The sequence below is a fragment of the Microcaecilia unicolor genome, chromosome 2, assembly GCF_901765095.1.
Source record: "Microcaecilia unicolor chromosome 2, aMicUni1.1, whole genome shotgun sequence".
Taxonomy (NCBI): domain Eukaryota; kingdom Metazoa; phylum Chordata; class Amphibia; order Gymnophiona; family Siphonopidae; genus Microcaecilia; species Microcaecilia unicolor.
In genome coordinates, this window is record NC_044032.1 from 169,754,482 (window position 1) to 169,780,601 (window position 26,120).

The 26,120-nt window shown below is 44.5% G+C and overlaps 1 protein-coding gene across 3 annotated transcripts in view; it reads right to left on the reverse strand.

The window, feature by feature from the left end:
- LOC115463193 (adenomatous polyposis coli protein-like) overlaps positions 1-26,120 on the reverse strand; it is a 343,184-nt gene that overhangs the window by 172,804 nt on the left and 144,260 nt on the right. For 2 of the 3 annotated variants that reach the window (XM_030193482.1, XM_030193483.1), the window contains 2 exons: positions 18,344-18,428; positions 17,594-17,795 (listed from right to left, as the gene is read on the reverse strand). In XM_030193482.1, coding sequence (XP_030049342.1) covers positions 17,594-17,795; positions 18,344-18,428 — 287 coding nt within the window. The remainder of the gene's footprint in view (positions 1-17,593; positions 17,796-18,343; positions 18,429-26,120) is intronic. The other variant, XM_030193484.1, reaches the window with a different exon arrangement.

Here is a 26,120-nt window from a genome sequence, read left to right on the forward strand (position 1 = left end):
CATGATCCCAGACCCTGGGCCTGCCTTGACTATGAAGACAAATCTGTTGAACCAGCTTCAACCTCCTGTGCTCCCATGCTGTGTTGAATAGAACGCCCAGATACTCCAGCATCTACAATGGGGTTAATCTGCTCTTCTCAAATTGATCACACAACCCAACGACAGCAGAAAATGGACAACTTTGTAAACTGCCACCGTGCTGTCCAAATAGTACAACGTACAAATAAGCCACTCATCAAGATAGAGTTGAACTCTGATTCTCTGGTGACAAAGGAAGGCAGCCACTACCACCATAACCTTAGTAAACGTTCTTGATGCCGTGGTGAGACCAAAAGGCAAAGCCCTGAACTGAAGTGATGGCCCAACACAGCAAAACATAGAAACACTGCAAATACCCCTACTTGAGATCGAGGATGGTGAGAAATTCTCCTGCTTGAACTGAGGCTATGACTGCTCTTAGTGTCTCCATGTAAAAGAGGGACACTCGGAGGCAGCGGTTTAGATCTTTGAGATCTAAGACTGAACGAAAGGTAGGTGCTTTCTTTGGGACAATGAAGTAGACTGAGTATGCGCCTTGTCCCTAGGGAACTGGAACAATGGCCCAGAGTGCCATCAAGGAATCTACAGTGGCCTGAACCTCAACTACCTTGGTTCCCTTTCGACAAGGAGATTGCAAGAAGAGAGGAGTGACTGAGCAGGAGAACTCCAACTCGTAAACTTATGTAATATCCAGAACCCACTGGTCTGATGTGATTTTGGCCCACTCCTCCTGAAACTCCTGAAGACGTTCTCCCACTGGAGGAAGAGAAGAGTGGACCAGCCTCACATTATTGTGAAGCTCTGGAGGCACTGGGCACTCTAGCTGAATGAGAGGATGACTTCCTGTCCACAAGAATGGAAGATTGGCATGCCTGAAAGCGGGACTTCTGACCATATTGCTGAAGACTAGGCCGGTACTGTTTACTGTCTCGAAATCAAGATCAAGAGCCTCCTGAAGACGGACGACCAGAGGCTTTCGGCTTATCCTCCAGCAACTTCTGTGGCTTAGTTTTCCCGGTTCTTCTACCATATTACTGAGATCTTCTCCAAATAGCCACTTGCCGCTGCCCAACGCAGCAACCAGAGCTGCTGACATGCCGGGACAGCCAAAAACACACTATGGGCAGTAAACCGTGGCATGTCATAAATAGCATCCACCAAGGAGGCCAACCCCGCTTCCAGCAGGTCATTATGGCACCCATCTTGTGTTCACAAGGAAAACAGGAAGGAACCTCTACAAAGAAGCAAAATGCAACAAGGAATAGAGGGTGACACATGACTCTCATGATAGAAGTAGTAGAATACAAGTCTTTATTAAGGCAACAAAGTAAGACCCAACACGGGTCCACGTTTCGGTAGACTGGCCACCTGCTTCAGGGGTCAAAAGACTGCATAAAAACATATGTAAAACATATTAATTACAATTTTTTTAACATTACTTTTTTATTGAAAACAGTAGGCATATAAGAACAAAATAGCCAATACAAATTTCAATAATATAAACATCCAAACTTCAATTTGTATCCCAAACTATTAATTACCCTAAATTATCCCTACAATGTACCATATAATATCCCCTCCTCCCCCTCCCTAACCCCTTCCTTCCCTGCAGAACTCTTAAGAATGTTGTGTTAAAATAGTAAAGTGTGTCCATAGATCGGAAGCAGGGTCATATCGACCCAGTCTCTTATTGTTCCATTTCTCCAACCAAAGATAATTTCAAAGTCCAGTCACTTTCTGTAGGTCCTGCTGATTTTTTACAGTAACCCGCAATGACACTCTTGGCTGCCGCCAAACACATTCTTTTAAAACGATGTTGCCACCTCATATCATGCCTAAGCCCCAGTAAACACCATCTCGGATCTAATGGAAAAGGAGCACCTATATGATCAGCAATTTGAAAAACAATCTTTTCCAAAAAAAGGATTTTATCTGATCAGAGGACCACCAGATATGTAAGAATGTTCCAATCCCGGTACCACAATGCCAACGGTTGTGGGAAACATCGCATGGAGTTTCATAGGTGTGTAATACCATCTTGTCAAGACCTTACAAGCATTCTCTTTCAAAAGCACACATAGTGAAGCTTTCTTAGCTTCCAAAAAAAATAGCTTTCCACTCATTCATAGTAAACTCAGCATTGAGATCTTTCTCACACTGGGCCATATAGGTATATTTCTGGAAGTCTGTACCCCTAATAAATTTATAGAGGAGAGAGATAGTGCCTCTCATTTTCCCCAGCGACCCCCAGCGGTTTTCAAAATATTCAAAATCATCTGGATCATCCCTCAACCACCCCTGCTGAACTATATAGTGTTTAACCTGCAGGTAACAGAAAACATCGGAATCAGGTATAGTGTATTTTTCCTTAAGTTCAATGAAAGTTCGTATCTCACCCACATCTAAGAGGTCTCGGAAACGGACCAAAACCTGGTCTGCCCATCGTAAAAACAAGGGGTGCCTAAATCCAGCTGAGAACCCTGGTTCTGAACTAATATGAGCATCCCTCTTTTTACCCATCCCCACACAATCCAATATACCCTTCTTCCTACCCCTCCCCTACATTTTTCCCATATTAACTGCACGTTAACTCTCAATACTCTCCCTCCTCCCATTCCCCTACCACTTTCATCCTCCTTTCCTTGCCTATCTTACACATCCACACATAAACGACCACCTCATTACTTATAATATCACAGCTGCACCCATTCTATATCACTTAGTTAACCTGTTCTACTATGTAAGCCGCATTGAACCTGCTAGTGAGTGGGAAAGTGCGGGGTATAAATGTTACAAATAAATAAATAAATCGAGGAAACCTCTGAGACCTCCTTAATTTTGATCTAAGAGAACTCCACAGTGTTAGAAGATGTTGGACAAATGGATTATCAGATAGCCTACTATAGGCCCTGGAGGAGACAGAGGCCCACAAAAGTGCCCCCAAAGTGTAATCCTGCACATAGGTCTGTTCCATAACTGCCGTAACTGGTAGGCTCTCGTAACTCCAAGCTGAAACAAATTTCAGCTGAGCTGCCCAATAGTATCAAAGTAAATAAGGCACTCTTCGCCCCCCAGATCAACTGACCGCCACATAATTTTTTTTTCAACCCCGATGCCCGTCCTCCCCAGAGAAATCCTGAGAGGCCCGCTGAAATCGAATTAACTCTAATTTAGGAACCAGGATTGTCAGGGTCTGAAACAAAAATAATAACCTGGGTATGACGTTCAACCCTATTATCTTTACGAAGCTGTCAGAACAAGGGTGTGTAATTCAAATCATATAGCTGGGAAACATCCCAGGGTATCCGAATCCCTAGGTATTTAAAACTACCCCTAGTATGCCGAAAGGGAAACTCCTGAGCCAGGGATTCTCACTCCTGCTGTGTAATAGATATGTCCATAAGCTCTGATTTATCATAATTTATCTTAAATCCTGATATGCTAAAATTATTAAGTTCCCGAAGGATCACTGGTAAAGTAAGACCCAGAGTCCCCACATAAAACAAAATATCAACAGCAAAAAGCGCCAATTTATGTTCTCTATCTCCAACTCTAACTCCTTTAATACCCTCCAGTGACCAGATTCTCTGTGCCAAAGGCTCAATGAAGAGGGCAAAAAGTAAAGGAGACAATGGGCACCCTTGTCGAGTGCCTCTCTCAATAGAAAAGAGCGAGAAGTAGCTACCATTGATCTTTAGTCGTGCCACCGGAGCCCGATATAAATGACCCAACCAGCCCAAAATTCCCAAGCCCAGCCCCATCCATTGCAGCACCTGCCACTGTTATGGCCACTCAACCCTGTCAAACGCCTTCTCGGCGTCAGTACTTAAAAATGTTATTGGAATCCCCACAAAATATGTAATGTACGTTGAATGTTGTCTGCCACTTGCCTTTGTGCTATAAAGCCTGATTAATCAGTGTGTATCAACCAGGGAAGTACCCGCCCCAGTCTATCTGCTAAAACTTTAGTCAAGATTTTAACATCTAAGTTTAACAGAGAAATTGGGCAATATGAGCCACAGAGTGTCTGATCTCGTCCTGGCTTCAAAAGCACTGAAATCCCTGCTTCATGCATACTAGCAGGGAGTGATTGACCATCAAAACAGGCATTCCCTACATGTACCAAAAGAGGTCCAACCTCCCCCATGAACATTTTATAAACGTTCGTTGAAAAGCCACGTAGGCCAGGAGCCTTTCCCCAGCTCCTTAAGGCCCTTGATGACTGAGACCAATTCCTCCAAATGAAAAGGGGCCTCCAATTGTGCACATTCTTCCCAGTCAATTTAGGCAACTCAAGCCCTTGTAAAAAAATTTGAATCAAAGTGACATCTATCCCTTCCCCTCTACTATATAATGACTGATAAAACTGAGCAAACTGTGTCCGAATATCATTATCCTAGTAATACATTTTATCCCCGAGGCCTTTCATTTTTGTAATCAGGTTTAAATGTTGTCTATGGCGAAGATGATGTGCAAGCATTCTACCTGATTTATTACCAAATTCAAAAAAAAATTTTGTTGAAGTAATCTACTCATATACTCTAGCCATTCCACTTGAAGCTTATTAAGTGCTATACAACATTGTCTCAATTATAGAAGAACCGGATCAGAGCCTCCCCTCCTGATGCAGACGTTCTAAGTAAACCAAACGCACTCTCAGCTCCAGTTCTTTTCTCTCACGTTCACGTTTCTTGTGGGCCCCCCACTTAATTAAGTGCCCCCCGGATAACTGCCTTAAAAGCATCCCAAAGGATACCTTCAGAGATCTCCCCCGTGTCATTAGTCACAAGATAATCTCGGATTACTTCTCTGAGCTCATTACACACCATTTTGTCACCTAGAATACCCTCATTCAGTCTCCAAAACAATTGATGTCTCTCTGCCTCCAGGCCTCCTAACACCATTTCCACAAGTGCATGATTGGAAATAGAAATAGCATCTATCATAGAATCTGAGACCTGTCCCCACAACTGTTGACTACACCACACAATATTTATCCTAGTATATGTAGACTGTGCATGAGAATAAAAGGAACAGGACCTCTGGCTTGGATGTTGCACACGCCAGACATCTACAAGATCCAAACAAGATGTTAATAGCTTCAGCTGCTTACAGTGTGCTAAGCTGGAACTATTGTCTCCCTTGGAATGATCCAGAGTTGTGAGGGAAAGATTAAAATCGTCCCCTAATATGACCCCTCCCTGTTTAAACTGGAGCAGGGCCTTACGTATGGCTCCAAAAAACTCCCCTTGACCCAAATTGGGAGCATAGAGATTAACAAAAGTGACTGCCTGCCCAGAAAGAAAGCCCCGTATTGCCATGCATCTGCCCTGTTCATCCCTATATACAGCCTCCTTAACAAAAGGAACCCCTTTACAGATATATATGACCAACCCTCCCACCTTTTGCCCCCTTGAATCTGAATGCACTATGCACTCGCAATAGGCTCTATGATTAAGCAAATATGTATCTTGCTTCCGTATATGCATTTCTTGCGGCAAGATAACGTCCCAATGAAGGCGTTGTAACTCCCGACGAATTAAACTACATTTACCAGGTGAATTTAACCCATTGACATTCCATGAACCAACCTTCAACTGCTTCTGTCCCAACCCCCCCTCCCTCCACCCCCTGACTGATCAGCAGTATCGCTGGCCAACTCAAACCCTGAGGAAGCCCACCATAGCTAGAGCAGACCCCTCCGTGCAATTACCTCCCTGTCTCCTTATTACATGCACACTTCTCCATTCATCATATCCTTCCCTCCCCATACCACAACTAGTCTTGCCCCCATTCACACCGCAATACCGATTCATTCCTCCAATGTGTCCCAAGCATGCCGTCATAACACATAAACTCCAACAGTATTCCCCCCCCACACACACACACTCATACTCAACCACCACAAGTTCTTTAGTAGATAAGCTAAAAACCTCGTCACAGGACCAGAGGTCCGGGATTAATTACAATTTTAAGTACAAAAATATACTAATAACACCATACAATTCTAGGTGCAAAAATATTTCTTCATATGAGCACATAAAAATATATATACAAAATTAATATAAAAAACAAGGACTGCATAATATAAAAATATAAAAACATGGACTGCATTACATATTATATAGTATAACTAAATTCTACAGCGAGGCATCCAATGAAAACGCTATATGCCACTATTAACAATGGAGTAAAATAGTATCAATAGCATGGCTTAAGGTGCTATACTGTGAAGCATGGCAAAACCAATAGCATTAAGAACTAAAAATACTGCATTCACTTAAAACTGGTGTGGAACAGACTACAAAAAACCCAACTTTAATGAGCCACTGATTTGTGTATGGTACCTAAAATTATGTAGGTATGTATTATACATAGCAAAGAGGACTGCCAGCTGCAAAAGAAGAAAAATGACCTCATTAGCTTACAAGTAAAAGAAAACTCAAAATGAGCTGGGGTGAAAGTGATAACTGGTGTGACTGAGATATGAACTTATAAAGATAATGGGGAAAAAAAGATATCCAGTTAAAAAATATAATGTAATATCCGGTAACAAACAACCAGTAAAAAAAAGAAAGCACAAAAGAAAGAAAGAAAAAACACCAACCCTGTCAGCATTAGATTCAGAGAAGAAATGGAAGGGAAAAGCCTCAAAAAAAGACAGGGAACGAGTGCGGAATGGAGAGAACAAAATGTCGCCCATGGAAGCGTTGGGAGCTTCTGCCTTTTCAGAACACCAGCTAGAACAAATTACAACCGCGGTAGAAAAAGTCTTGAAACCACGACCAGAACAGATGTCGGGGCAACTTGCACTTATGGAATCTTTCCTGGCAGAAACAACCTGGTGCTGTGTCTGGCTTCTTGCATTGGAGTAGCAGATCCCGTTTTTTGCTACTCCAAAGCAAGGAAGACAGGCACAGCGCCAGATCCTGTGATGACACCAGGAGGAGAACATTGGGATATAATGAAATCCCACCCGCTGTTTGCAGAACATAGATTGAGAACAGCATTTTCACATGCAAAAAATTTTAAGGAAATCTTGAGTCCAACTGAATTACCAAAGAATGATCAACAACCAACCAACGAGAGTACAGGTCATAAGAAGTGTGGCAAACATCAATGTAAAACATGCAGCATTACCACAGAAGGTGAGTTTCCTACACAATGATAAATGTTCTCAGCTGTGGCACCCTACAACATGCCGTACCACATATGTCATCTATTACATTGAATGTCCGTGTAATAAAAAAATATATAGGAAAAACCAGCAGATCCTTAAATGCCAGAATGATAGAACACAGATCCCAGATCACTGCACATAACATTGGAGCGACTCTAGTGCAACATTGCATTCAATATAACCATACAGTAGATGTCCTTAAATGTATGGCAATTAACCATGTGCCATCAACCACCAGGGGAAGGAATAGGAATAGAAAAATTTTACAACAAGAAATATTTTGGATCTATCATCTCGACACCCTGAAACCGAAGGGCAAAACACCTATATCCATTGGGGTTGCTTTATGTGAGACACCAGATACAGGCACTGGAAAAAGGATATGCTTTAAATGGGTTTGTCTATTTAAGACCGCCATGTTGGGATGTAGGACACCCACATGAGGAAGGGAAGGCTGTTCAGTAGTAAACGAGAAGACTGCTCCTAAACGCCAGTACTTTGAGATGAACGATTGAGGTGATGGTTGCTGTACTGTTTTGTTTTGTTTTATTCTAGGACCACAGTGCAATTTGATCCCTTGAGAAAGCCGCATCGAGCGAAACAGGCACCTGTCGGGGCAACACCAGCACCTGGAACCTCAAGCCAAGTAGAGAGGGGCAATACTAGCACCTAGAAACTCAAGCTAAGTAGAGATTCAACACTATATATAAGTGCAGCCTAGCCTTAAATGCTCAGCACATGAGTTCACAGTGTGTACGCTGAGAGTTTGAAGCGATAAAGTTGATACCTCCACAACATCATAATATATATACAAACAGAGAAAAATATATAAAAAAAAAACAAACTATATATTTGGAAAAAACATAGAGTAAAATTAAGGTTGCAGGAAGGGACTGTCGATGATTATAACTGTCGCAAAAAAAGGGGGTGTTACCAAGAAAGGTGACAAAAACAACCTAGGTGACTGTATGAGACTTTCCCTATAACACATCAGGGAAACAACAGTCGTATGCATTGATTTTCTACTAGTCCTTGTATTGTATATTTTTGGGATAAGTAGCATAAAATGTTTTGTACTTTTTGGGGATCTTGCCAGGTATTTGTGACCTGGATTGGCCACTGTTGGGAAAAGGATGATGGCCTTGATGGACCTTTGGTCTTTCCCAGTATGGCAATACTTATGTACTTATGTTTGATTACATGTTAAGGGAATAAGTTTGCATTTCTTCATCCATCCCATCTAGAGACAAATAGTGCATAGAAGGCTGAGGGATAGAACAGTGATTCTTTTCAACCTAATTAATATCCGATAGAAAAAAATACAGCAAATACTGCATTTAAGTGTGAAGCAACAATATTCTCTACCTTTAATAATTCTTCTCCTCTATATGTGTATGGCCTTGGGAGTGTTTATCTTGCCTGCATTTTATCTTGTTCCCCTTTTTAATATGTTAACAAATGAACGCTACTGGGCTAAAACAAATCATGTAATAACTGCGCCTTTATATATTGTAAATACTAACATATAGTCAGTTATACTTGAAACCAAATTTTATTAATCAACATTTATATTCAAAAATTACCCTCTTTTAATCTTACTCAATGGTAAAATTATGTATAATCATACCTGATAATTTTCTTTCCATTAATCATAGCTGATCAATCCATAGACTGGTGGGTTGTGTCCATCTACCAGCAGGTGGAGATAGAGAGCAAAGCTTTTGCCTCCCTATATGTGGTCATGTGCTGCCGGAAACTCCTCAGTATGTCGATATCAAAGCTCCATCCGCAGGACTCAGCACTTAGAGAATTACACCCACGAAGGGACACTCTGCCCAGCTCACCACCGCCGAAACGGGGGAGGGGAATTAACCCAGCTCATCCCCACACAAGTGGGGGAGGGGAATCCGTCCAGCTCATCCCCGCGGAGCGGGGGAGGGACACCACACCCACCGATGCGGGGGGATCTGGCTTATCCTGCAACCGCAACCGCGGGAGGAGCTGACTGACCCTAACACCGCCGAAGCGGGAGGGGTACAAAGCTGCCCTACAGCCGCACGAAGCGGGAGGGAGTGCCGGCAGAATTTTCTCAATCCAGCCCCGTAAAACGGAGGGGAGAGGAATGCAGCAGCTCACTGTAACACAAACTCGTCTTAACTCTTGAAGAATCCAAGTGAAAAAACTTGAACACGAAGTCTTTCTGAAGTAACTGAAGACTAAACTTGAACCTGAAATGCAACCAGAATAAAAACAGTACAGATATCTGGGAGGGGCTATGGATTGATCAGCTATGATTAATGGAAAGAAAATTATCAGGTATGATAATACATAATTTTACCTTCCATATCATCAAGCTGATCAATCCATAGACTGGTGGGATGTACCGAAGCAGTACTCACCCAGGGCGGGACATTGAAATCCCTGACCTCAACACTGAAGCTCCAAACCGGGCCTCCGCCCGTGCAGCCACAGTCAAACGGTAATGCTTGGAGAATGTATGAGCCGAAGCCCAAGTTGCCGCCTTGCATATCTCTTCCAAGGAGACGGATCCGGCCTCTGCCATCGAGGCCGCCTGAGCTCTCGTGGAGTGAGCCTTCAGCTGGATAGGCGGCACCTTCCCCGCGGCCACATAAGCCGCTGCAATGGCTTCCTTGACCCATCTTGCCACTGTAGGCTTAGCAGCCTGCAGACCCTTACGAGGACCTGCAAACAGGACAAACAGATGATCCGATTTCCGGAAATCATTGGTCACTTCCAAGTATCTGATGATGACTCGTCTCACATCCAGATATTTAAGAGCAGAGTACTCCTCTGGGTAGTCCTCCCTACGAAAGGAAGGGAGACAGAGCTGCTGATTCACATGGAAGCGAGAAACAATCTTGGGCAGGAAGGAAGGCACTGTGCGAATAGTCACTCCTGCCTCAGTGAACTGCAGAAAAGGCTCTCGACATGAGAGCGCCTGGAGCTCGGAAACTCTTCTGGCTGAAGTGATAGCCACCAAAAAGACTGCTTTCAACGTCAGGTCTTTCAGAGATGCCCTCGACAAGGGTTCAAAAGGCGGCTTCTGCAATGCTCTTAGCACCAGGTTGAGATTCCACGCAGGCACCACTGAGTGCAGAGGAGGGCGCAGGTGATTAACTCCCTTGAGAAAGCGCACCACATCTGGCTGCGAAGCCAGGGAAGCACCCTTCAGGCGGCCCCTGAAGCAAGCCAGAGCCGCTACCTGGACTTTAAGGGAACTGAGCGACAGGCCTTTCTCCAGACCTTCTTGCAGGAATGCCAACACTGAAGAAATTGGAGCAGTGAAGGGAGAAAGGGAGCCTGCTTCACACCACGCTGCAAAGATACGCCAAACCCTGGCGTAAGCAGTAGAAGTAGAGCGCTTCCTCGCTCTCAGCATAGTGGCGATGACCTTGTCTGAGAAGCCCTTCTTCCTCAGACGCTGCCGCTCAATAGCCAGGCCGTAAGACCAAAGGGGGAGGGATCCTCCATCACCACGGGACCCTGATGTAACAGGCCCTGCTCCACTGACAGCCGCAGAGGATCGTCGACTGAGAGCCTGATCAAGTCCGCATACCAGGGACGTCTGGGCCAATCCGGACCCACCAGGATTACCCTGCCGGGATGCTTTGCCACCCGGTCTAGCACCCTGCCCAACATGGGCCAGGGCGGGAACACATAGAGAAGCTCTTGTGTCGGCCACTGTTGGAGAAGAGCATCTACTCCCAGGGATCGAGGGTCCCGTCCTCTGCTGAAAAAGCGCGGCACTTGGCAATTGGCCGATGACGCCATCAGATCTAGGCTCGGCTGGCCCCAGCGCTTCGTGATGTCCAAGAAAGCCTGAGCAGATAGCTGCCACTCTCCGGGCTCCAAGGTATGGCGACTGAGAAAGTCCGCCTTGACATTCATGACTCCGGCAATGTGGGCCGCTGAAAGCTGCTCCAGGTTCACTTCCGCCCACTGGCAAAGATTCATAGCCTCCTTGGCTAGAGGGGCGCTCTTGGTACCTCCCTGGCGGTTGACATAGGCCACAGCCGTGGCATTGTCCGACAGGACCCGTACAGGCTTCAACACCAGTACCGGGATGAACTCCAAAGCGCCAACCGAATGGCTCTGAGTTCCAGGAGGTTGATAGACCACTTTGCCTCTGCAGGAGACCAGAGCCCCTGCGCTGTCCTTCCCAAGCAGTGGGCTCCCCAGCCCGACAACGAGGCGTCCGTCGTGACGACAATCCACTCTGGGGTCACCAGAGGCATTCCCGCAGACAACTTGTCTGTCTGCATCCACCAGCTCAGCGCCTTGCGCACTGCTGGGTCCAAGGGAAGGCGCACAGCATAATCCTCCGACATCGGAGTCCAGCGCTGCAGCAAAGAGTGTTGAAGCGGTCTCATATGAGCCCTGGCCCAGGGCACAACTTCCATCGTGGCCGTCATAGAGCCCAACAGCTGCACATAGTCCCAAGCCCGAAGGGGAGAGGCTACTAGGAACTGGTCCACCTGAGCCTGAAGTTTGACAACCCGATTGTCTGGCAGGAACACTCTGCCCACTTGGGTGTCGAATCGAACTCCCAGGTACTCCAGGGACTGAGTCGGGCGCAGCTGGCTCTTCTCCCAGTTGATGATCCATCCCAGGGAGCTCAAAAGAGCAACTACCCGGTCCACAGCTTTGCCGCACTCTGCATAAGAGGGGGCTCAGATCAACCAGTCGTCCAGATAAGGATGGACTAGTACCCCTTCCTTTCGTAGGAAGGCCGCGATGACCACCATTACTTTGGAAAAGGTCCGCGGAGCAGTAGCCAACCCGAAAGGGAGGGCTCTGAACTGGAAGTGTCGTCCCAGGACTGCAAAACGCAGAAAGCGTTGATGAGGAGGCCAGATGGGAATATGCAGGTACGCTTCCTTGATGTCCAAGGATGCCAGGAACTCTCCTGCCTTCACTGCCGCTATAACAGAGCGGAGAGTCTCCATGCGAAAGTGCCGAACTTTCAAGGCCCGATTGACCCCTTTGAGGTCGAGGATAGGCCGGACAGAACCTCCTTTCTTTGGTACCACAAAGTAATGGAGTAACGTCCCTTGCCAAGCTGACTTTCTGGCACCGGAACGACCGCGCCCAGGCGGATCAGATTGTCCAAGGTCTGCTGCACTGCCACAGCTTTGACCGGAGACTTGCAGGGAGAGAGTACAAACCCGTCTTTTAAGGGTCGGCAGAACTCTAGTTTTGTAGCCGTCTCTGATGACTTCCAGCACCCACGCGTCTGAAGTTATTGTGGTCCACTCGCCCAGAAACGAGGACAGCCGTCCTCCAATCTGCACTGGGGCGTGGACCAAGACCCCGTCATTGGGTACGAGACCCTGGGGGAGGACCGGAGGGAGCACCTCCGGGACGGCGGTCTCTGCGAAAGGAATGCTGCTTGGGGGAGAAATTCCTCTTGAAGGAAGAGGGGGCAGAGGAACCCGACTTGCCCGGGCGGTACCGACGGGCTTCCTGAAACCGTCCTCTGGAGGTACCGGGACGAGTACTAGCCCGAGCCCTGACCTCTGGTAATTTCTTGCCCTTAGACGTGCCGAGATCGGTCACGATTTTGTCCAGCTCGACCCTAAAGAGCAGCTTGCCTTTAAAAGGCAACCTAGCCAGGCGGGATTTAGAGGCGTGGTCAGCAGACCAATGTTTCAGCCAAAGTCACCGCCGCGCAGAGATTGTCTGAGCCATGCCTTTCGCTGAGGCCCTCAAGACATCATACAGCAAGTCTGCCAAATAGGCTAAGCCCGATTCCAGGGCCGGCCAATCAGCCCTCAAGGAATGATCCGAGGGGGGAAGCCCGCTGCACCATAGTCAGGCACGCCCTGGCCACATAGGAGCCGCAAACTGAGGCCTGCAAACTTAAAGCAGCCGCCTCAAAGGACGACCTTAAGGCCGCCTCCAATCTTCTGTCTTGGGCGTCCTTTAGGGCCGTGCCACCTTCCACCGGCAACGCCGTTTTCTTAGTCACCGCAGTGATTAAAGAATCCACGGTAGGCCACAGATAGGCCTCACGTTCACTCACAGCCAAAGGATAGAGGCGGGACATAGCCCTAGCCACTTTAAGGCTCGCTTCAGGGACATCCCATTGAGCCGAAATTAAGGTGTGCATGGCATCATGCACGTGGAAGGTTCTAGGCGGGCGCTTCGTCCCCAGCATAATGGCAGAGCCAACAGGGGCTGAGGGAGAGACATCCTCCGGAGAGGAAATCTTCAAAGTGTCCATGGCCTGTAACAACAGGTTGGGCAAATCCTCTGGGCTAAAAAGCCGCGCTGCAGAGGGGTCATCCGCTCCATCCGAGCGGGGATCTGTCTCCTCCAAGGAATCTGCAAAGGACCGTTGGGAGACCTCAGACACGCTGCCCTCATCTACATCGGAGGAGACAAATTCCTCCAAGGCCTGGGAATCAACCCGAGGGCGTTTACCTCTGGGAACCTCAACCTCTTTACCAGACGAGGGAGCAGGGGCAGCGTTGTGCATGAGGAAGGCCTGATGCAGCAGCAAAACAAACTCGGGGGAGAAACCCCCCAGACTGTGCACTTCCGCAGTCTGGGCAACAGCCCTAGACGCACCCTCAACCGGCGCTCGCAATAGCGGGGGAGAGACATGCTGCGCATCCAAAATGGCGTCCGGCGCGAAACTCCGCGAAGGAGCCGCGCGGGAAGAACGGCTCTTAACTTTAGCCGCTTCTGTGCCGTCGCCCAAATTAAGGGCGTTCATGGCATTAATGTCTCCAACCTCAAGGGCGGCCCAAGAAGAAGCCGTCCGAGCCGCGTGGCCGGCCAAGATGGCGGAGGCAAGGAGCGGGGGATGGGCATTTATGGCGGGAAAAACCGCCACGCCGGAGGAAGGACCGGGACATTCATCGGTCACGAAACTGTCACCCAACAAGGGCGAATCAGGCTTGAAGACCCCCGCATCCCCTCTAGAAGCGCTCAAGCGACCCGGGGAGCGACCCTTTGCGCCCTCGCCCTCCGACGCCATATGCCACGAGGAGAAGAATCGGGAAACCCCCTGCCCGCTATAAAAAGGTAAAAATTACCTGCTGTCCGCTCCGAGCTGTAACGACCTGGTGTCCCAGTGAGTAGCTGCAATAGACGCTTAAATAAACGTCGAAATAAACGCCTTTAAGGACGTCCAAAAATTTTTTTTTTTTTTTTTTTTTTTTTAACGGAGCCAGCGGGAGGGGGGAGAAAAGGAGGGACCTGGCACCACCAGGTTTGCACTTGCTCAAAAGAGCCCTCAACCCCAGGCACTCAACAAAACCTAAAAATTAGGCTTGGAGGCCTAGCCAGAGCTGCTGCTGTGTGTGACCACCACCTGCTGAGATAGAGAACATACTGAGGAGTTTCCGGCAGCACATGACCACATATAGGGAGGCAAAAGCTTTGCTCTCTATCTCCACCTGCTGGTACTACTACTACTACTACTATTTAACATTTCTAGAGCGCTACAAAGTGTACGCAGCGCTGTACAAACACAGAAGAAAGACAGTCCCTGCTCAAAGAGCTTACAATCTAATAGACAAAAAGTAAAGCATTTAAATTTAAAATATTTAAGCAGTCAAGCACAAGAGAACAGTCACAGAAGGACAGAAGATGTTGAAGGGTGGTCAGTGTGATTAGGTGTAACTCTGGTTGGAGTAGTGGGAGAAGGTGATAGAAGAATAGAAATGGGTGAGGTAAAGTAATGAGTGGGTTGATAGGGAGGTTATATAAGACATGTCACTCTAGGGGTGGGTGGGTAGAGGGGTAGGGTGGGTGGAAGCAGGAGAAGGTATTCTCTGCAGCCTATCTGTGAGATGGAAAATGCTCTCTGAAGCTGCTGCTATAAGTTGTTAGTTTTCTCTCCCTGAAAGAGATCCAAGCCACACCCACGAAGTTCAAACTGTCAGTGGGGAGGGTGAGGGGAGGAAATGGCAGTGCTTGATGAAAAAGAGAGCTCAGTTTGATAGGAGATATACTATAGGATGTCATTCTGAGGCCAGGCTAAGTCTAAAGCAGGAGAAGGTATTCTCTGCAGCCTATCTGTGAGATGGAAAATGCTCTCTGAAGCTGCTGCTATAAGTTGTTAGTTTTCTCTCCCTGAAAGAGATCCAAGCCACACCCACGAAGTTCAAACTGTCAGTGGGGAGGGTGAGGGGAGGAAATGGCAGTGCTTGATGAAAAAGAGAGCTCAGTTTGATAGGAGATATACTATAGGATGTCTGGTAGATGGACACAACCCACCAGTCTATGGATTGATCAGCTTGATGATATGGAAACCTTAATTTCCACATACACTCTCACCATGCATGCCCTCAATCAGCCTAACACATACCCCTCATGAAAACTCACTAATACATTTCAATCCTAACTACTCGCTAAATACCCAGATCAGCTACCATTATAACCGTCCATGTTGATCATTCATGATTTAAACATTGACTAATAGTCCCATTCCACGATATTCCATCAACAATCACTTGATAGTCTGCTGTACTTCTGTCCAACTCGTGCAATTACTTTAATCTTGTTTGGTGAAACAAGGAACCTTTGTTACGCAGGCGTTCCGTAAGGTTACAGACCGGAATGCATTATTGTACTATAGTAGTCATCACCTGAAGCGTTTAAAGAATAGCATACCAATAGGCCAGTTTCTACACATTCATAGGTTGTGCTCTGCTCGGAGCACATATCAAGAACAAGCAGAGTGTATGATGCAGCACTTTAGACAGAGGGGATACCCATCTAGAGTGATACACAAGGCAGCCAAGCGCGCATTTATTGCCCAGCGGGAATGGTTGTCTAGTTCCAATAAGCAACAGCAGCCCCGTAGGCTTACCTGTATTTTACCTTACACTAACAATGGCATGGCAGTGGAAAACATCATTTTAAAAATGTGGCCAATGGTCACAGTTCATGAGGGGTTTCAGCAGATCCCTAGGTTTACCTACACTCGAGGGCGCAACATGTGAGAACTTTTATCCCATTATAAAACAATGCAGTTGGAGCAGATAGATGATGCAGTCCCAGGACACACCGCTTGTGGGGGGTGTGCATATTGTAAGTATGTGTTGCAAGTTACACAAGTGGTGATACCCCATTCAGATGGGCATATATTTAAGTTACGGGCGCACACTGATTGTAACACCAGACAGTGCATTTATGGGATATGTTGTCCGTGTGCACTCTGGTATGTAGGTCACACTATTAGAAAAGCGAAGAGCAGGATTGCCCAACATTTAAGTAATATTTGGTTGGAGCAAGCAGGAGTCGCCACTAGTAGCGCATTGGGTTGAGGAAGGACACGCATTGGAAGAGATACGATTTGTGGTGTTAATGAAGGTTAAAAGCAGGAGCCGGGGGGGGGGGGGGGGGGGGGGGGGGGGGGGGGGGAATGTTTCACGACAATTGCTACGGCGAGAGCAAAGAACTATATTTATGTGGAACACTGTCGAACCATTGGGTCTAAACAAAGAGGTTGAGTGGCTGTAGTGTGAAGGTAGGAGGAGTTTGGGCAGTATTAATAGGAGGAGAATACCAGGTTCCACTGCACATGTGCCGGCGTTTTTTTGCTGAGCGCGTGAATGTGTGGAAGGTGGAATGCCTTACTTATCTTGCATCCAAGAGGTGTTTATATCTTCTAAATGTGAGTACCATTGAGATGGATTTATAGGAGTAGGTATGTATAATTATTGAGAAAATCATAAAGAATCACCATGTATGTTGGTTCTTGTAGGACCTGACTCCTGATGACGCTGTTATAGCGAAATGCAGACTGTGTTGAGTCTGGGGTATGTTGTTCGAGTGGATGTGGATTGAAACAAGTAATGGAAATCTCAAAGATGTGAATATGTTACTCGTTTAAGTATTCATTGATCCACAAGGAGTTTTGAAATGTGATATCTCCAAACAAGATTAAAGTGATTGCACGAGTTGGACAGAAGTACAGCAGACTATCAAGTGATTGTTGATGGAATATCGTGGAATGGGACTATTAGCCAATGTTTAAATCATGAATGATCAACATGGACGGTTATAATGGTAGCTGATCTGGGTATTTAGCGAGTATTTAGGATTGAAATGTATTAGTGAGTTTTCATGAGGGGTATGTGTTAGGTTGATTGAGGGCATGCATGGTGACAGTGTATGTGGAAATTAAGGTATTGAGTAAGATTAAAAGAGGGTAATTTTTGAATATAAATGTTGATTAATAAAATTCGGTTTCAAGTATAACTGACTATATGTTAATATTTACTTTTTAATATGTTGGTAAAATTTTTATTATTCTTTTTGAGATGTATTATTCAGTAGTTTTAAATTAAAAAGTAAATAAATTGTAACCTGTGGCACAATGTACATAAGAAAAATTACCTCTCTTTTTCTAGTTCTTCCAAACAACCAGGGCTCTCTCTGCTTCCATTTGTAAAACCTCGTCTTGGAAATGAACCTACAGGAACAGGACTGGACTCTCCAGATCGACCAGACACAGACCCTTCTCTACTTCCACAAGACCGCAGGGACATTTTTGGCCTTAGCTTCAGCCCAACAAAATTGCTGCTCTCCAAATTCAATTCTGAAAACAAAAACAAAAGAAGAAAAAGCAAAAAGAGAAAAATAGATGAAGAGATAAATGTTACACAATAGAGGTTAAAAAATTAGGGCATCTTACCATATTTATACTTTGAAAACCTAGACATATTCCCCAAATATTGTACCTTTTAGTACAGCACATAAATATACTAGTCAAGTTCAACTAAGGATTGTAGTTGCAGATATTTCATAAACGCCATGGATAAGAATTAATGGTCACACAAAGATATTTCCAGATATTTTGGCATTTATTATATCCCTTTCAAGTTGTATGCAGGTACAATGTTCTTGCCACCAAACAACTTAAAATCTCCTACCTAAGACAGTAAGAGTTCAATGTTCACAGTCATAGCAAGGATAAGGGAGAAAAGCAGAATTACAAATAATGGTCTTTGGTTTCTTACTCCATTATACTAATTACTAAGCCACTCATTTAGATACATTATAAAGTGTAGTCATTGCTATCACTACTACTACTACTACTACACAAAAAAAGGCTAATAGTGACATGAACAAATCACAGGGCCACACCTTTAAGTCGCTCCAGCAAATCAATTTGCCCAGAAGATGCCATAGCCTCATCTTCAATGCTTCCCTGTAGCTGTTTCAGCACCTCCTGCGACAAAGCATTCAGAAAAATTACTATCCAAATTGCCATGGCGGATTTGGTTTACCAAGTTGAGACAGCATGCTATTCTGCAATATTTCCTTGTTCTCTCATTGTAACAGGGCTCAACATGCCAACCTCATTCTCTTCCTGTTGACTACTCCAACAACAGCAAAAAAAAATCTAAATTATACTTGAATATAAGATGTTGAAATGCAAGCACAAAGCCATTCAAGCTTGAGAACTGATTATCTAGCCTATCTTTGCTGATACTTATCTTAAATTATAGGAATAACCTTTTGTGAATATGATTTCACTCAGCTCATTCCTTTTCACGATTATACTATACAGATGGTTCTCAGTTGCTCACGTAGGATAAATCAAGATCACTACCAAGAATGGTTTAATAGCAAATGTAATTCCACAATGTAAAATAATGGTTTGCCTTATAAATTCATTCTGCCTCCAGGGCACAAATATAAATGTTGATATAGAACAAAAATGTGTTAAATGGTTTACAGCTGCTATTCTGAATGCAGCAAGATATAAATTCACAGCCTAGTGCTTGCTAACTTAAATCAATAAATTCAAGGACAAGGACATGTTCCTGACTATCCTCAAAACCATTTCTCAAGCAAGAAACTCTCTCAGAACCTTCCTCCCTCCCCCCCCCCCCCAAAGACCCCATTTTAGAAGTCATATCCCTCTCCCCCAATGTGATCTGAAAATCTGGTATAAATATGACACACACGGACACAGCAATCTCACAGGCCTTCTGCTTCAGAAAGATATGTACAAAATTAGCAATGTATTTTAAATACAGTAGAGTTCCAACTACCCAATAGGACCAACAAGTGGTCAGACAATCGAAAATGTTGTATGAGTAACTTTGTGCACTGCACAGTGCATTGGTGTACCACTGCTACACTGAGTATCTCCCTTCCTCCCTCCCCCAAACAGGATTAGACCCCTCTTCAGATCCGCCAGGGGTCTCCTCCCACCCACCTACGTCTATCCACCCATAGGCTCCCCCCCCCCCAGTCTATCTTAACACAGTCCTTGGCAGTCTAGTGGTATAGCTAGGTAGGAGTGATCCTCAGTCATTCCTGCCCATGCTAGCTGTGCTTTCAAAATGGCTGTTGCAACCTCTTGCAGCATTTTTGCAAGACTGTTGCTAGAGGCTGTGGAAGCCAACTTGAGATTGAAGTATGTCCGTATGAACAGAAGCAATCTCCAGTTGCTCCTGCCCATACCAGCTCCAATCTCAAAATGTCTGCCATGGCCTCTAGCAGCAGTCTCGCATTACTGCTGCTAGAGGTTCTGGCATGGGCAGTAACAACCGGCGATTGCTCCTGCTCCGACTATACCACTAGACCACCAAGGACTATAAAGTAGGCACAGGGGGCCTACGGGTGGATTGGGGAAGGAAGGAGGCATTTCAGGGGTCGGAGAGGGGGCGGAGACCAGATTAGCAACAATCAGATAATCCAGAATTAAGATAAAAGAAGATTGAATAATCGGGACTCTACTATACCCATATTTGTAGAAATCAGGACTGTTGACATTTTGCCCTCAAATTTCACAGAGCTAAAACAGTTATATGGGCCTAATTTCCTCAAGGGCAATGTGAGAGCCTGATCAACAGGTACAGGCAATGTTTGGTTGAAATTACTTCTGCTCATGGAAATGCCACTAGTTGCTAAATCAAGAGTTCACGTTCTTTTTCACATAAGGATAGTCAATATGTAATCCTTTTGTTGATCAAAATATATTCCCTCTCTTTCATCAGAGTGTGGGTTACATCCAAAACAGGATTAGATCCTAAGTTGTGCTCAAATATAGACCACTCAAGGGGCTCACAAATCTTTTTCAAATTTACTGCTGCATATATATTACAACCAGTGTCCTCTCCAAGGTGAGCTTGTGAGTGATCATTCATACAAATTGAGAGTGTCGCTTACTTAGGAATGTTTGCTCAGATGTTCTGCCACAGATGCAGAAACAAAAAAGCTTTGTTCCCGAAGTAAAAAAAATTCCTTTCCTCCCTTCCCATCTTCCTCCCAGTAGGTCTCACTTACAGGATCCTGCAGCTGGCAGCGATTCACAGTAAGAGACTGTCTCCGTGGCCTTCCTTCTGCCACGTCCCGCCATCTCTACTGCAACTTCCTGTTTAGCAGTAGTAAGAGGGTGGGATGCAGCAGAAGGAAAGCTGGAGATGGCCTCTGACTGTGAATCGCTGCCAGCTGCAGGAACCTGTACGTGAGACCCACGGGGAGGAGGAAGAGAGGGAAGAAAAGTGCTGGATGGACTCATGTCTGGAGTATCATGTCCAAGTCTAGAGACACACCTCCAAAATAGTAGAGGTAATTCAGAGAACAGTTACCAAAGTCTTGAAGAGTTGACACCATAAGCCATGTGAAATGATTCTTAAGAACCTAAATAGACATGGAAAGGTGAGAATGGGGGAATATCATGGAGATATTTAAATACTCCAAAAACGTAACTACTGCACAGAAAGCAAGCCTTCTTCAGTGAAAAGGATATACTAAAACAAGAGGCCATGAAATGAGGCTCAAAGTGGGTAGACTGAGGAATAACATTTGGAAATATTTTTTCATAGAAAAGGTGCTGTCTGCATCAAGCAGCATCCCGGAGGAAGCATGCACAGTAACTGAATTAAGGATGGTGTGTGATAAAGACAGAGAATCTTTGGTTATATGAAAAAAAAATGTTAAATCAGATGTCAAAAAAGTAAAATCAGACATCAAGTGGCTGTATAGTATTACAATAGGAAAGGAAATTAGGCAGACTTGATGGACCTGAGGGTCTTTATTTGTGTTATATTCTGTGGTTTCTACATTTATTTCTGATGTTATTATAAAACCAACTTGAACTTTTCTTGAAAATCTTCCAGGAAGTAAACAGATTAAGAAGTGAGAAACTGTTTATCTGTAAGAGGCAGTTGCAGGTGACACGGCAGAGGAAGGGGCATAGGGAGGAAAGGAGGTGCAGGTCTCCCTGCCTGTTTCTGCCTCATTTTTTTTCCTTCATTCATTCTTTATGCCTATTTCTGAATCTTCCTCTGTATATCTCCCTTACCTTCGCAGTCTATAGATCCCGGTTTTCCTTTTACTAGCATTGAAATTATGATTTACAACCAATACAGTAAGAAAACTTATAACGGACAAACAGCAGCAAATACAAGCCACGTCAGCAGATTAAAACCTGCACAGTCCATCTAGTCTGTCCATCAAGGTGGCCAGAGTTGAATCTGCACAGGATCCACTTCTTCATGATTAAATACTAGTATACTTTATCTTTGTCTCTCCCTGCCAATTTTGGGGCACAAACCATAGAAGTCTGCCTAGCACCAATCTTATTTCCCAACTACTGGAGTTGCTGTCAAAGCCCACGCCAGCCTCGATCCTGATCTGTTTTTGTCGTCATTTGTGGGATCCAGACTGTACAAGTACTATTTGAATTGGAGTTCTTTTGTTTTTAATGAATTTTTATTATAAACCACTTTGCTATTTGCCAGTGAAAGGCGGTATATAAAGGACAATAAAAGTTGGGCAAACCTAAACAAATTCTCAATACTACACGAGTCTCAGTCAGATTTCCGTCCTCTACACAGCACAGAAACAGTATTATTATTTATTTTATTTATTGCATTTGTATCCCACATTTTCCCACCTCTTTGCAGGCTCAATGTGGCTTACATTATGCCGTAATGGCAGATGCCACTACCAAAAGGAGAGATACAGAATATTATTGCATTTAAAGTAGAGAAATATAACATAAATTAGAAATAAAAGGTACTCACTCTAGTAACCAAGTTCAAGCAGGAAATAGCTAGAGGAAACAACATCCTCCTCCTCCAATTAGACATGTCTAGCACATTCGACATGGTAAAGCACAATATCTTAATAAGACTACTCGAGGAATTCGGAATCGGCGGCAACATACTCAACTGGATTAAGGGTTTCCTAACCACATACCAAGTAAAATCAAAAGCAAACATATCTTCACCTTGGAAAGCAGATTGCAGAGTACCACAAGGCTCACCATTATCGCTGATCCTTTTCAATCTAATGACAACTCCATTAGCCAAGAGCTTGTCCAACCAAGGCCTTAACCCTTTCATCTATGCAGGCGATGTCATCATATACATCCCTTATAGAATTAACTTGACAGAAATCACTACTGAAATAAAGCTGGGCCTGAACACCATTGAATCGTGGGCAAACGCATTCAAACTAAAACTCAACAAAGAAAAAACACACTGTCTCATCCTCTCTTCCCAATAGCCTGAAAATCCTCAGTATCACAATGGGCCGTATCCTTACACTAGAGAACCAAGTAAAATCAACAACAAAGAAAATGTTCTACTCAATGTGGAAACTCAAACGCGTGAAACAATACTTCCCGAGGGCAACCTTCCGCAACCTGATACAATCAACGGTACTAAGCCACCTAGATTATTGCAATGGAATCTATGCAGGTTGCAAAGAACAAACATTAAGGAAACTCCAGACCATGCAAAACACGGCAGCAAGACTCATCTACGGAAAACTGAAACCTGTTTGGAGATACTATGCTATAGAAGCCCTACAGGGAAGATGACTGTTGAGTACCCTGAAAAGGTTTGGACAAAATCCTGGAGGAAAAGTCCATCTTACTTCACCTCAAGTGGTCAATCTGAATTATAGGCTTTGACTTGTGGAGTCCCACAGGGCTCCATCCTCTCCCCCATCCTATTCAATATTTATCTGAGCCCGTTTGCACATCTAATTCAGCTTTCTGGTCTTAGCACATATCTTTATGCAGATGATATCTTCATTGTTTACTACATCTCTAAAATTGCACCAGATCTTACCCCTCTTCAAAAATGTTTGAATCAGGTTTCTTCATGGTTAAGCAAGAAAGGTTTGATTTTAAATCCCCACAAAACAACTGCTTGTTGGTTAACTGGCTATGCACAAGTTCCAACACTGTTCCTCATACTATTTGGTACCCCTATTCAGTCAGTTACCCAATTTAAGTATTTAGGTGTAACTCTGGACTCCTGGCTTAGTTTTTCAACTCATATCTCTACAATTCTCAAGAAAGGCTTTTTTTGCCCTTCGGAGGTTAAAGACTGTTAGGGGCATTCTTAAATTTAATGCACTTCATACACTGTTCCATGCATTCGCTGGCTTGCAGTTGGATTTCTGCAATGTTATTTATGCTGGTATCCCAAATTATGAAGTCGAGAGATTACAGACCTTGCAAAACACAGCTGCACATCTACTGTATTTTGCGAGGTATGGGGATCACTCAACACCTTTGTTGATGAGACTACATTGGTTGTCTATTCATATATGTATGCAGTTTATAATTCTTACGTTGACCCATAAAGCTGTTTATACTGGTTTTCTAGAATATCTGGCAAAACTAACTTCCCTATGCTCCCTCCCATTGCTTGTGTTCCATAAATGATCACAGGTTGGTGTTGCCTAGCCTGTACTATGCCTACTGGAAAGTAACCTGTTAAAGTGCTTTTTATTTTTTGACCCCTTACCTTTGGAATAATCTTCCTCTTGACCTCAAGGCCGAACCATCCTTGAAAAACTCAAGGTCAATTTAAAGACTTATTTTTTTTCCAGGGCATTCTCTTAGTGAACTGGTGGACACTTCGGATTCCAGTACAGAAGGATAGATATGTGATGCTTGTTTGACCTTTGATGTGTTTGTTCCCTGTCCTATAATTTTATGTCATTCTTTTCTTACTTTAGTTCTGATTTTTGAATTTTTAAAGTAAATCGCTTTGACTTATGCATTTAAAAAAAGTGATCCATCAATTTTTAACAAACAGCTTGTTATTGAGATGGACATGGGGGAAGCTACTGCTTGCCCTGCGATTGGTAGCATGGAATGTTGCTCCTATATGACTTTCTGCCCTGGTACTTGTGAACTGGGTTGGCCACTCTTGGAAGCAGGACACTGGGCTAGATGGACCATTGGTCTGACCCAATATGGCTATTCTTATGTTCTTAAATACTTAGGGCCCTGTTTACTAAGATGAACTAGCATTTTTAGCACATGCTAAAAATTAGCGCACGCTAACCATGTAGACGCCCACAAGAATATTATGGGCGTCTACACGGTTTGTGCGTACTAAAAACATTAATGTGCCTCTTGCGTGGCTTAGTAAACAGGGCCCTTAGTTAGAAAGAGGATACATACATCTTTCTATTCTAGCTATGGATAAAGTAGTATAGGTACCATATTATTCCACTTGAATGCACAAAAATAAAGGTCAATAAATATAAAATTAAAATAAGGTGATACCTTCTTATTGGTGGATTAACAACAGTGGCGTACCAAGGGGGGGCGGCGCTGGGGGGGGGGTGTTGCGCGCCTGTCGGCTCTTCGTTTTCATGCTCCCTCTGCCCCGGAACAGGTTACTTCCTGTTCCGGGGCAGAGGGAGCATGAAAACGAAGAGCCGGCAGGCGCGCGGCACCCCCCCCCCCCCCCCCAGCGGCATGCACCCGGGGGGGGGGGGTCTTTCGCCGGGGGGGGGGGGGGGGGTCACGCGGTTCCGGGGGGGGGGGGATGCTGCATCGGCGATCCGCCCCGGGTGTCAGCCCCCCTAGGAACGCCACTGATTAACAACACATTTCTTGATTAACTTTTGAGAGTTGGCTTTTCCTTCTCTAGACCCAAAATGAATGAGCTAAAAATGACACTGACAAAAAAATATAAGTGAATCATAAAATGCATTCCAATGCCACTGTAAAAGAAGAGGAGAAATACAAGGAAAGTGTGCAAGTTAATGCGTTAGAGCGATCAGAGGTGGCAATGCAAATTTATAGCTTGTAATGTTAAGAAACCTTGCTCTCAGTTCAATCTTCTGTCAATTTCAGTGTCTGATCAATTTAACTTCCAATTCTTAGAAGTCTCACAAGTCTAACACATACATTATCTTTGGAATTATTTTAGGATTCATTTATATTTCCTGGCAATATCACGTTTTGCTCATTCTGCAGAGCTCCAAGGCAAAGGATGCCAACTCCTAAAAATTGTCAAGAAACCTATTCGTTCAATAAAAAGGCTGAATTTTACATTTGTTTTGTTGACTTTTGGTTTAACATTTAAAAATCATTCTATAGTTCTGTATATTGTCTATTTTAATTTTTAGAATTCACTGAGCTGGTACACCCTCTTATTTATTTGTAATTTTATATATCATCTTATTGATATACATCATTCAAAATGGTTTACAATTTATAAGGGAAAAACAAAGAGGGGGTGGGGAAGATAGTCTCTTCAAACAATTGAGAAGACGTATGACTGTAAATAAAAGGTAATGTTTATTACAACAACTTTAACAACTTGTAATAAGGTAAAATTATGTATCATACCTGATAATTTTCTTTCCATTAATCATAGTTGATCAATCCATAGACTGGTGGGTTGTGTCCATCTACCAGCAGGTGGAGATAGAGAGCAAAGCTTTTGCCTCCCTATATGTGGTCATGTGCTGCCGGAAACTCCTCAGTATGTCGATATCAAAGCTCCATCCGCAGGACTCAGCACTTAGAGAATTACACCCACAAAGGGACACTCTGCCCAGCTCACCACCGCCGAAACGGGGGAGGGGAAATAACCCAGCTCATCCCCACACAAGTGGGGGAGGGGAATCCGTCCAGCTCATCCCC